General features: G+C 37.3%; 1 protein-coding gene across 10 annotated transcripts in view; it reads right to left on the bottom strand.

The window, feature by feature from the left end:
- The window catches only part of Erc1 (ELKS/RAB6-interacting/CAST family member 1), a 550337-nt gene that overhangs the window by 415438 nt on the left and 122144 nt on the right, over window positions 1-12755 (bottom strand). For 5 of the 10 annotated variants that reach the window (XM_047548602.1, XM_047548607.1, XM_047548608.1 and 2 more), the window contains exons 4-5: window positions 10891-10965; window positions 5334-5489 (exon numbers count right to left, since the gene is read on the bottom strand). In XM_047548602.1, coding sequence (XP_047404558.1) covers window positions 5334-5489; window positions 10891-10965 — 231 coding nt within the window. Of the gene's footprint in view, window positions 1-3600; window positions 3694-5333; window positions 5490-10890; window positions 10966-12755 lie in introns of all 10 variants that reach the window. The other 5 variants (XM_047548601.1, XM_047548603.1, XM_047548605.1 and 2 more) reach the window with 2 other exon arrangements.

Raw genomic sequence — 12755 nt, 5'->3', positions numbered from 1 at the left:
GGAGTTCTATAAGCCTCTTGTACTTGGTTTTCCATTTCATTCTTCAGATTTGGGAAATTTTCTGTTATTATTTCATTGAATAGATTGTTCATTCCTTTGGTTTGTTTCTCTAAGCCTTCCTCAATCCCAATAATTCTTAAATTTGGCCTTTTCATGATATCCCATAATTCTTGTAGATTCTGTTCATGATTTCTTACCATCTTTTCTGTTTGGCCAACTTTGCTTTCAAGATTAAATAATTTGTCTTCAATGTCTGAGGTTCTGTCTTCCAGGTGTTCTATCCTATTGGTTATGCTTTCTATGGAGTTTTTAACTTGGTTTATTATTTCCTTCATTTCAAGGATTTCAGTTTGGTTTTTTTTTTCAGTATCTCTAACTCTTTATTGAAATGATCTCTTGCTTCCCGTATTTGGTCTTTTAACTGTTGGTTGGTGCGATCATTTAATGCCTGCATTTGCTCTTTCATCTCCTCCTTCAATGCCTGCATTTGCTCTTTCATCTCCTCATTAGCTTCTCTGATCGTTTTAATTACGTACATTCTGAACTCCCTTTCTGACATTTCTTCTGCTGTGCTGTCATTGGGTTTTATTGATGTAGTATCTAGGTTTGTTTGGGACATTTTCTTCCCTTGTTTTCTCATATTGGTCAGTTGTCAGTGGGACCCTGAGATACTGCAGTTTTCCACTATTGGCTTATAGTGTCCCGGTAGATTTCCAGTGTATCACCTCCCAGCCTTCAGTGCCTGATGTCTTGGAGGAATCTGATAAAGCAGCTCATCTGAAGAAAACTGCCCCTAGCCCCCTACTGGTTCCACGGTTTGGAACTGGCTCTGTGCGGAAATGCTCTCACTGTGGGCCTGCACCGTGCAGCTGGCCATGTGGGAGGAGCCCACTGCCAGAGTGTGGAAGGCTACCTTGGGAAGACTCTAGCTGCCCTGCCCGTCTCCAATAAGCCACCTCTATATGGGCCTGCCACCCGGGCTGAGCTTTACCCAGTGGGCAGACTCACCCGTGGCTCTATTTCAGTCCGAGTCTCTCAATGCCTCCCCTTCTTAACTCCTGGGTTCTGGAGCGACTGGGGGTGCAGTCTCCCTCTAGGCCGCCATCTTGGATAGCCCCGTGAAGAGAGCCTGCAGCCGGAGTGGGCAGAGCCGCCTGAAGCGGTCTCTGGCTGCCCTGCCCTGATCCCAGAGGCTGCTTGCGGATCGAGGCTCTCCGCTGGTTCGTTGCCGGAGTACGCTGTGCTGCAGTGGCTCCGGGACTCGGAGCTTGTTTTGGTCAGAAAGGCTCTCACTAGCGGGCCAGTTCCATTCCGAGAACCTGGAGAAGCTGGCTGTGTGGGCAGGGCCCACCGCCCGAGTGCGCAGGGCTGCCTGTGGATGACTCTAGCTGCCCTGCCCGGCTCCGATAAGCCACCTCTATCTGGGCCTGTCACCCTGGCCGAGCTTTACCCAGTGGGCAGACTCACCCATGGCTCTATTTCAGTCCGAGTCTCTCAATGCCTCCCCTTCTTAACTCCTGGGTTCTGGAGCGACTGGGGGTGCAGTCCCCCTCTAGGCCGCCATCTTGGATCGCCTCCCAGGTCCTTTTTATTTTGAGACACGGTCTCATCAAGTTGTCAAGATTGGCCTCAAACTTGTCATCCACCTGCCTCAGCCTCCTGAGTAGCTGGTATTATAGGCATGAGCCAGAGAACCCCACAACCCTACAAGTCCTTTATGTTTTAAAAAACTAATGCATATAAAGTACTTTATTGTAATAATCTTAGGTAAAAGGGACAAAGCTTTTACAATTTCCAAGAGGAAAAAAATTAAATTTTACTGGAAAATTAAACTTTAAAGAAACACTAAAAATAAATTTCTAATTTAGTCTTCCATTTCAACAAAAAAGAAGCATTTTTTTCATATACATGAAATCTGTTTACAGATAGTTATTCATTTATGCAACAAATATTTCTATATGCCTATTGTATGCCAAGTACTAGTAATGATGATGATATCCCTTTACCAACAAATAATTCATATTACTATTATTCTATCCCTAACACACAGTTGTACTAAAAATGTATCTGTTTTATGAATGAATATTCAGAAGAAATGTGCAAAGTATTACCACTTCCTTAGTAAAGAACTATGGCCTAAAGGTTATTCAAATTTCCAGCTACTTCCAATCATAGGAAAAAAAAATATAAAATCTCAGTTTCCTCATCATCTGCATTATTGAATAAGCTTCACATACAGTTATACTGATAGGAAAGACAGAAAAAGGAAAGAAAATATTTTAAAAGAAATTTAGAAGCATAAATTTTCCTTAAAGACTCAGAAAGGGAAAGAATATTATAAACAAGAAGAAAATATGAAACAAAAGTCATAAGCACAAGATTTTGCAGTCAGCCACACATTAGGCTGAGCAAGTTATGTGTCTCTGAACAATTACTCTGCCTCTTTAAGTTTTGGTCTCCTAACTTGTAACAGGGATAAATTATACCAATGTCACTATATTGTTTAGGGATTCAATAAAACAATGTATGAAACCCTTTAGCCTGATATTACACAGAAATGAATAACAGTAGCTAAGAGAATAAAGGAAATAATATATTATCTTCTCTAGACAATACAAGGTCAAGGTATCAGCCAAATTAGACTCTTTCAAACAAAATGGCTTTTTATCAATACTATAAAGTGGTCCATAAGCAGCAAACATACCAAATTAGCACAAGATTTTTTTCTATTCTGCATTATAGTGTTAGCCAACAATTATTTCAATAAGAAGTTTTTCCTGTCATATTGACAGATGTGTACAAAACTGAATACAGGGCAGAACTGAAGAGCTAACAGGCAGTTTCTGAAAACCAGACTGCTTGTGTAAAATCAAACCCTGACTTGTGTGTTCCTAGGCATTATTCTGTTTCCCATCTATAAATTAGGGTTGATAAACTCAGAAGGTTATAAAGAGCTTACAATAAATGTGCAATGTTAGCTATTTTATTATTATGTTCTGAAATGGAACATTAAGTTCATTAAACAGAAGGTTGAATTAGATAGATTTAGATACTTGATATGTCACACACTAATTCTAATTTACTAGATAACTCTAAAGAAACTGACTATTTTATATCCATTTGCCCTAAATAAAAATTGTTGCAAAATCACTTTAGTGAGAATTTAAAAACAATGTCTACATAAGAGGTACTATACTTCAGAATTTCAAGTTCAAATGAACTCCAGGTGATGAGCCTAAAACATATCACAATTTCTGCATGTAAGAAGAAAAAAAAAAACCACCATTCATATACAACAAGTATCTAGTAATAATCACTTGAGGGGAAAAAACAAGTTTTGAAATACTACCTATAGAGGGGCAAAAGCAACAATAAAGAACCAGGTTATAGGGCTTCCAGAAAACACAAGGGCTCAGTGCATACAGAGTGGCATATTGGTCAAACTGGTGAACAGGAGTCAGTTAAAGAGCAGAGCAGGCTGGTTAGTGCTAGTGGTGGGCAAAGTTGCCAACCATGGAGAATGAAAGTGTAAGCCACCCAGAAGCCAGAGCTGGCAGGGTCCCATTGTGGGATCACTGCACACAAAGGGGTAAATCTTACGGCAAAGACCTCAGCCTGAAGACCAGCTGCTCTCTTTTTCAGCTCCTCCCCTTGAGCCTCTTTCGAATTTAGTTCCTCCTTCAGTTGCTCTACCTGTCACGACATTGTTATTCTTTTTCACTCAGGTGTCAACTTAGGTCCTCTTATTAATTACTTTTGAGCCAGAATGGCCACTGGAAATAACAATAACTCATGTAACACAAATCTGTTCCCCTAATTCCCTCTTCAAAGGGACATAGATGGTTTCTCGGTATTCACAGGATTGTTTCTTTTTTAAATGAACTGGAATGTTCTCTCAACAAATGGGAAGCATTATTATTGCATTATTGCAGTACATTTTGTTCTCAAAGTGTAAAAAATCCAAGCTAATAGAAAGTTGGATATGTGAATTTTTAAATTCTAAAATTAACATGAAATTGTCAGATTATCATTGATAATAGATTCTTAATAGTAGAAAAATACTCTATAAACTTATATGTCAGGTGTGGGAACTACAACAAGAAGCCAGATATGTGAAAAGGAGTTACCACTATGTCATCCCTTTACACTTCTGGGAATGTTTCAGTTTTCAGTTCCAGGATATCATTTTGGGTAATACAGTGGAGAGATACTGTCAAGTTAAAATTTTACTGTTAGGGGGCTGGGGTTATGGCTTAGTGGTAGAGCGCTTGCCTAGCTCGTATAAGGCGTTGGGCTCGATCCACAGCACCACATAAAAATAAATATATAAAAATAATGATGTCTCCGGGTGGGCATGGTGGCACATGCCTGTAATCCCAGGGACTCAGGAGGCTGAGACAAGAGAATTGCAGAGTTCAAAACCAGCCTCAGCAACAGCAAGGCACTAAGCAACTCAGTGAGATCCTGTCTTCAAATAAAATACAAAAATAGGGCTGGGGATATGGCTCAGTGCTCCAGACTCCAGGAGTTCAATCCCCAGTACCAAAATAAATAAATGAATGAATAAATAAATAAATAAATGAAGGTGTCCACCTACAATTAAAAATTTTTTTTAACATTTCCATTGTTAAAATTATAATTTTTAATTAAATTACAACAAAATTGATAACTGTAATAAACTAAATCGTTCAACTTGCCTAAACAGTTTATCAACTCAAACTAAATGACTTTGAATATAAGGAAGAAATAATGTGACTGATTTTTAAATACACACTGACAAGTCTCCATGGTATCTATCTTACTACACGTATGCCTGAAATGCACATGGGAAGCAATAAGCCTGAGGGCAAATGGACCTTCTCCAAGGAATACAGCACAGAGCTTTCCTTTATGGAACTGTATTAAGGGGGAAACACAGTTTCATTTAACCCATTTCAGGGAAGAAAAAAAAAAAAAAAAGATGGATTCAGTCTCTTGGGATTTTGACTTCAAATACTTCACAAGAGGTAGAGAACTGGGAGTCTCATATAATGAGAAAAAACACATCTGGATATAATTCTACTAAATCATCTCAAAAGTACTCATAAATAGGTAAGTTAAATTATAACAAAATATTTTGTCTCATAGAAGCAATTTTCTTTTAAATAAAAACTTACAATAATGTATGATGTAGGTAATTCTAACCTTAATTCTGGGAAAGTTCCATTTAAAAGAATACTTTCCCAATGTCTGATAAAACAATAACGTAGATCTTTATCATCACTAAGGAAATAAAATATGCATCAATATTTCATACCACTCCTATGAACTAAAGTAGTATTACAAACCACTACCTTGTTTTTCATAAATTTAGAATGGCTGCGATACACTTCCATTTGCTTCATTTCTTCCTCCCGTTCTTCAGTACTCAAAGCCCCATTTGATTTCAGCATCTGAATTTCCTCTTCCAGGTCCCGGAGCCCACGCTCCATAGAGGAAATTTTTGAATCCTGAGGATAATGGAAGAATCCGACATTAAAGTATTCACAAAAACTCAGAGAAGTTGAATAACTAGGGCTTTTAAAATATTAATATTAGTGAAGATAAATAAGTACACAAAAAAATTGCTGCCAGATTTGGTGCCTTGGTTCTAAATACCTCCTTCATAGTCATCTAAGTAAGGGGAGGAGGACTCTCGTATTCACAATATGATTCTCTGTATCTCTTCCTCTAGTTCTAAACCTTTTCTATCAAAATTGAGATAATTAGAGACACAGAAGCAATGGGAAAATGGTTAAAGTTTCTTTGCACTTTATGGGTTAACAAATTTCTAGTGGCGGGGGGACAGGAAAGGTTTTTCTAACACCAATAGTTTATCATTTTACTTAGTGACCCTTATAAGGCATGTTTCTGCCCTAAGGAGAGGGAAAGAGTAAGAGGGTTTGAAAGATTTATATCATAATTTATATAACTATCTATGTATAGTAAAAATTTTATAGCATTTCATTTCAGAAAAACAAAGGTATGAGAACACTAACAAGTACTTTTTATAACATTAGCAATCTTATTCTCTATACTTCTCCATACAATTGAAATACTTAATAATTAAAAAAAAAAAAAAAACTGGGCACATTGGCACATCCCTATAGTTCCAGCTACTCAGAAGGCTGAGGCAAGAGAATCACTTGAACCTTACAGTTTACGGCCACCCTGGGCCACATAGCAAAAACCTTGTAAATAAAATAAGTAAATAAAAATCACTGGTCTTGTAAATAATCATCCTTACCACAAATATCACCTTCTAGTATTAGATCCCTCTATATTCAATTCCTTGATTTTGTTTTTCACAGTACCTAATTTATCCTCAGATTACTTGAGATGTCATCAATCACATGAAAATACCTGCATGGAATGATGAGTTTCATATTTGTAGTTGCACACATTTGTTTGCCTAAGAAATGGGGACCTTAAAGAGTATAAATTAAATAATAAAAATAACAAAGTAATAATTGCAAAAAAAAAAAAGTATAAATTAAGTATAGCTTTATTTTACTTGAAGCTTTAGGGAAAAACATCCCTTTGAGAAGCAACTTTGAAATTGACTTCCTTTCCCACTTTACCTCAAGGATTTCTTTGTTGACTTTCCTTGCCATCTTAACTCCTAGGGCATGAAGATCAAATAGTTTAAGAATCTGTCATAAGACAACTATAGCCAGCTATTTTCAGGTCTAGGGACAGGAGGAAAGGAAAAATACCCCTGTATCACTTATTGTAATACCTTTAAAAAATATATCACAGAAAAAAATTATTCTAGTCAAAACTTGAATTTTGTTCAAAATTTGTTTAAATAACAATTAAACTTCAACCAGGATTATGATTTATTCATCTCGAACCAGTTAGCCTCATGCCATCTCCCAACCTATAAGAGTACTACTTTAATTGTACTATGAAATTCCCTTTTGAAAGTTTACTATAAATTTTTCTGTCTGTATCAAGATACAGTTCCCTAAAAATGACTAAAATACTAGCCATGTGCATGTGACTAAAAGAAAGTGAAATGTAGGTTTCCACTGGGAGTTAGAAAAGAGAATCAGTGTTTAAAAAAAAAAAAAAAAAAAAAAAGAGGAAGAAGCAGCATTTTTCTAGCAAAACTAGGGTTCCAAAAGACAACAGAGCCCCCAGGTTAGAAATCCAGCTTTGCACATCACATGGCAGATCCTACCTGCCCTGGACAAAACACCTTATCCATCTTCTCCCCTATCCCCACAAAACAATGATAGAGAGGCAGCTCTTAACCAAATCAGCACCTCACTACCAAAGCATGCATCATAAAAGCTACTCCCCAGTCAGCAAGGTGGAGCACACCTGTAATCCCAGCAGCTTGGGAGGCTAAGGCAGGAGGATCACAAGTTCAAAGTCAGACTCAGCAATTTAGTAAGGCTCTAAGCAACTCTGTAAGACCCTGTCTCTAAATAAAATATTTTAGACAGGCTGGGGATGTGGCTCAGTGGTTAAGTACCTCTGGGTTCAATTCCCAGTACCAAAAAAAAAAAGCTACTCCCCAGAAAGAGACCACAACTGCAGCTCTGAAAACCATGAGGCAGACACTGACTCCCCAGAAAAAGAATCTACCAGGTTGTTGTCTGAAATTAGGTCAGAAAAAGTAATGCCTGATACTTTTAACTCATTCTAGCATCAACTCAAATGGTACCAAGTCTGGGTTTATTTGAGGGCAGTTATTCCAAACAGATTTCTCACTCCAAGAATGTGTAATAACTAAATAAGTCTTTTTGCCTTACCATGCTCTATTTCCCCAGCCCTGGCTCCCCCATCATTAATCAAGCAACCCCACTGGGCCTGGTGAAATACTCTACTCCTTGCAAATTTCCTCAGGACCTCAAATCTCCAAGGTTATCTCCCTGTCCCAAGTAAAACCTGGCTTTCCCAAAGGACATAATTTCCCTAAACTCTCTCCAATAATCTCCCTGCTCCACAAAAGGGCAAGGTAAAGAGTTAGCCTTCTCTTGGTTCCTTGATGCTATTGTCCTTTAGGTAAAAGCCCAGGTCCCTTTTCATTCTGCCCTCCTCAATGCAGTCCATCTGGGGACTTCTCAAACACTCCTGTGAGTTTATGAAGTCTTTGGCACAGGTTCACAACCTTCCATTCAATTCCCTTCAGTTGTCAATCATCACCCTAGGATTTCAATGCCAGAATTCTTTGAGATCCTCAACTCCAATAACCTCATCTTCCAGTCCATTTCACCTATTCAGTTTACAGGACCATACACTGGATTACAACATCACCCAGAACTATTACCCAGGCCTGACACATCCTCACCCTGGTTATATCGTTCTTCAACCTCACAGAGAATTCCACGTCCCTAATATTCACATTTTCTCCAAACTGTGAGTTCATCTGAATCTTCTTTCTTCCACATATAGGGTACATTCCAGGACTGTTCATTTGCATCCCAATCATTCTGCTGTACCTTCCTAGTGAAACTCAGACCCTGGGCAATTCTTCCTTGACCCTCCATTGCTAAAGAAAAAAGAAAAAATGAGAGAAAGAAAATGGGGAGAAAAGAGGAAGGGGGCAGAAAAATAAAGGATGGAAGGAAGGAAGGGGGTAGATGAAGGGTTAATAAAGGAAAAAGGAGGAAGAAAAAGAGGAGAAAATTCACCCCCCGGAAGATTACTGGGTTCTTTCACTACTGATCATTCCTTTTCCTATTTCCCCAAAGCCTATCCCAGAACTTCATAATTCTCCCAAGATCATGCCCCATTCTCAGCAACTCAGTTATTTTGGTCATGAGTTCAGCATAACATTCACTTGATCCCTTTGGTCCACCAGAATCTCTTGTTTCTCAGCAGAAGATTAACACAACTTAAAACAGACCCACTGCTAACTAATAACAATTATAATTCCCTGTTCTGTCAAAAGATGAGTAAAAAAATAATTATGTGGATCTAGGTACATTCATGTTTTGTTCTTAGGTATCAATAGGGATCAGGAAATAGCATGCAAAATAAACCTGTGGTGAATGTGAATAAGGTAAAACAATGCAATTAAACCATTCTAAAGTCTCTTGCAAGATTATATTCAAGAGTGCCAATTATATAACTACAAAGAACCCAGAAATCACTAATTTGGAGTTTGTATGGTAAATTACTTTACCATTAAGAATAAAGATATAGGACTAGAGCTCAGTGGTAGTACACTTGCCTAGCACATATGAGGCACTGGGTTCAATCTTCAGCATCACATAAAAATAAATAAATAAAATAAAGGTATTATGTTCATCTATAACTAAAAAATATTTTTAAAAAAGAATAAAGATATATACAATATAAACAGTTTTAAGGGGAAATCATCCAACTTGTAGGAGAACAGTTCTTATAACTGTACTTGAGAAGCATCTATTTACACAAAATTATTGATATACCAGTATCTAAGTATTCTTGTTGAATCAAAAAAAAAAAAAAATCAAAGTCCACAATACAAAACAGTGTGGAGCTTTTGGGGGAATATGAAGAACTTAAAGGGGATAAGAGATAGGTCCCTATATGTTAAATCTTTATAAGAAAGAACACAATTAATAGTAGCAGCTGCAGTAGCACTAGATAACTGATTGTATGTTTACTATGTGCAAGATACTATTCAAAGTGTTTTACATGTTTTAACCAATTTAAATCTCAAAATAGTCCACTGAATTAAACTCTTATCAACATTTATCAATAAAGAAATTAAGGTCAGGCAGGTGGTGCACACCTGAAATCCCAGCTACTCCAGAAGCTGAGACAGGAGAATTCCAAGTTCAGGCCCAACCTGAGCAACTCAAAATAAAAAATACAATGTACTCAGGTTGTAGCCCAGCTATAAAGCATTTACCTAGTAATGAAAGGCCCTAGATTCAATCCACACAGAAAAAGAGAAAGAGAAAAGAAACTGAGGCATGGAGACTAAGTGCTCCATGGCACACAAGTGTTATACCCAGATTTGAATTCAGGGAGTTTACCTCAGAAAGCAAGCTCCCAATCACCATTCCATACAGCCTAAAGATTGTGAATTATTCATTTATTTAAAGCAGAGTTTTTAATAGGATCTCTAGAACCCTGGGTGTCCCCTAGATCCTTTTACAAAATCTGCAGTATCACAACTATTTCCATAGTAATACTATGGTATCGTCTGACTTTTCCACCATGTTGCAACTGCACTCAAAGTATTATCGCAACAGTGAGCAAAACTGTTAGTGCCTTAGCACAAATCAAGGCAATGACACAAAAGTACCCTAGGAATCATATTCTTCATTGGCAGACATTCACAGAAAAAAATGAAAAAGAAATGAAATTTTATAAGAATATTCTTGATTAAGCAGTAAAAAGCAGTGCTTTTAATAAATCTCAACCTTCAAGTACACATCTTTTTTATATTTCATGTGACAAAACAGGGGCAGGCATGAAGCACTTCTGCTGTATAATGAAATTTGACAGTTGTCCCGAGCAACAGGACTTATGTGTTGCCCTGAGTTGAGAGCTGAACTGAGTACTTTTTCATGAAACACAATTCTTACTTGAAGGAACAACCGGTTACTGAGGATCATTATTTGGCAGGCATTTCCTTAAAAATGAAGATGTGAGGTATGGGGTCCTGAGATCAAGAAGTTAGAGAACAGTTTATTTGAAGGCAAAAGACAAAATTTTTTGGTCTGATCTCAATTATGGGGTACAGCTAAAAGGAAATTAGAACTATTCTAAGAATTATTTTCATTAAGTCTTAAAATACCCTCTCAATCTCACGAGTGAAATATTATTACCAACCATTTTCTAAAACTCACACTTGAAAAACATGACTCTTAAGATTCTTTATGGAAAAAAAAGATACTTCATGAGATTTATTAGATTCTCACTTACCTTCATCTCAATAACAGTTTGCAGAGCCTTGGTCTTGGCAGAATCGGGAGCATTTTCAAACCTCCGGTGCATCTCCTAAACAAGAGAAGCAAAGTAGAGTCAGTGCCCTCCTCCCCACAATAGGTTGTTTTTTTTTTTTGTTTTTTTTTTTTTTTTTTAAGGCAAGTGAGGGGCAGTTGTATGCAAAAGGTAATTACTCCAACCTTGTGAGTATCTGGTTTATTTCTGTGTGACCAACCCTCTCCTGTTGATCAGGGAATCCAGACTACATTCGGTCTAATTCAATCATGAAGCCACAGAATAGTCTCTGACTCTGAACATTTGGTTATTTAAAATTAGTCACACCAATATCCGAAATTACAGCATATCTCCAGGCTGGGGTGTGTTAATCTTTCACATGACTCTAAGACCTATAATCAGAACTCCAAATGATCCAAAAAGATTAGAAAAGTTCCCTTTTTAGCAGGAAAAATAAATGAAAGCTATCACAACCAGTCTGCACTGCACAAAGTTATTGAAAACATCTGGGTTGACAACATCCTTTCTATAGTATCCACCCCAGAATTAACAACCACCTATTTACCTATGATGAAGATCTCTCCAGTGAGGCTACAGGTAGAAAGAAAAAGACTGTTGAACAAGTTTCCTAAATAGTTCAACTTTAGAAAATGTCAGAAAAACACAGCTCTTTTAAACCCAAAATTTACCCTCCACCCCAAACTGTGGATCAAACCCAGGCTTTGCAAATGCGAGGCAAACACTTTGCCACTGAGCTACATCTCAGCCCTAACCCAAAATTTAATAAGTTCAGGATTGGAAGGAAAGATGTAAAGGTCTTCAAGGGTCATTCTGAAGTTATAAGATCACCTCAGGCAATTCCCTTGTCAGATTCTGTGAATGTCTCTGAATTAATGGATCAACATTTCCAAAGTACCGTGGGCTAAATAGCCCACAGAATACTCCCATCTGAACAATGCTTGAGCATAATAAAAAAGATGGATAATACTTTAGTTATACATTTCACCTAACTTATTCATTCTTGACTGACTAGGAAGAATGATTTGAGAAATCAGAATATAACTGCAACTTCACTGAGTTACCTTTTCTTAAAAGAAATGTCTTAATGAACTCACAGAAATCCTAAATTTTAGAGTCAACAAATTATATACCAGTGATTTCTGAACACCTACACATCCCTTCTAACTGCTAATACTATACCACAAATCATCACGTTTGAACATTCCCTAACCTGAAAAAATGAAATCTAAAACCTTTTTTTTTTTTTTTTTTTTTTTTTTTTTTTTTTTGCGGTACTGGGGATCGAACTCAGGGCCTTGTGCTTGCAAGATAAGCACTCTACCAACTGAGCTATCTCCCCAGCCTGAAATCTAAAACTTTTAAGTGACAATATTATGCTCAAGTTTCAAGTTCAGAGCATTTTATGATTTCAGATTTTCATATCACAGGTACCCAATTGTTGAAGACTATGTGAATATTCCAAAATCTGAAAAACTCAAAATTCTAAAAGACCCTGATCTCAAGCATTTAAGGGATACTTAACCTGTATTAACAGACCCCACCGCTTTCCACTTTCCCTCTCCCTAACTCCATATCCCTCTCCCTAACTTATATATCTAACTAGTATCACTTGTATGTTTAACAAACATTTTAAAATGTTACATGCCCAAGACTAAACTGATGGTGCCTCCAAAGCTACTCCACCCTTGAAGTTACTATGGCCTAAAACCTGAGTCTTATTCATGTCTTCCATTCTCTCTCAAGCAGAGTCAGGAAACTTATCTAGTTAACTCTGCCCTCAAAACATTCCAAACTCTAAGCATTCCTTGCCATTTTCACTGATACTA

Source organism: Sciurus carolinensis, chromosome 4 (assembly GCF_902686445.1).
Source record: "Sciurus carolinensis chromosome 4, mSciCar1.2, whole genome shotgun sequence".
Classification (NCBI taxonomy): domain Eukaryota; kingdom Metazoa; phylum Chordata; class Mammalia; order Rodentia; family Sciuridae; genus Sciurus; species Sciurus carolinensis.
The sequence above is the reverse complement of the archived record's forward strand: the minus strand, read 5'-3'. Positions and strand labels throughout refer to the sequence as shown.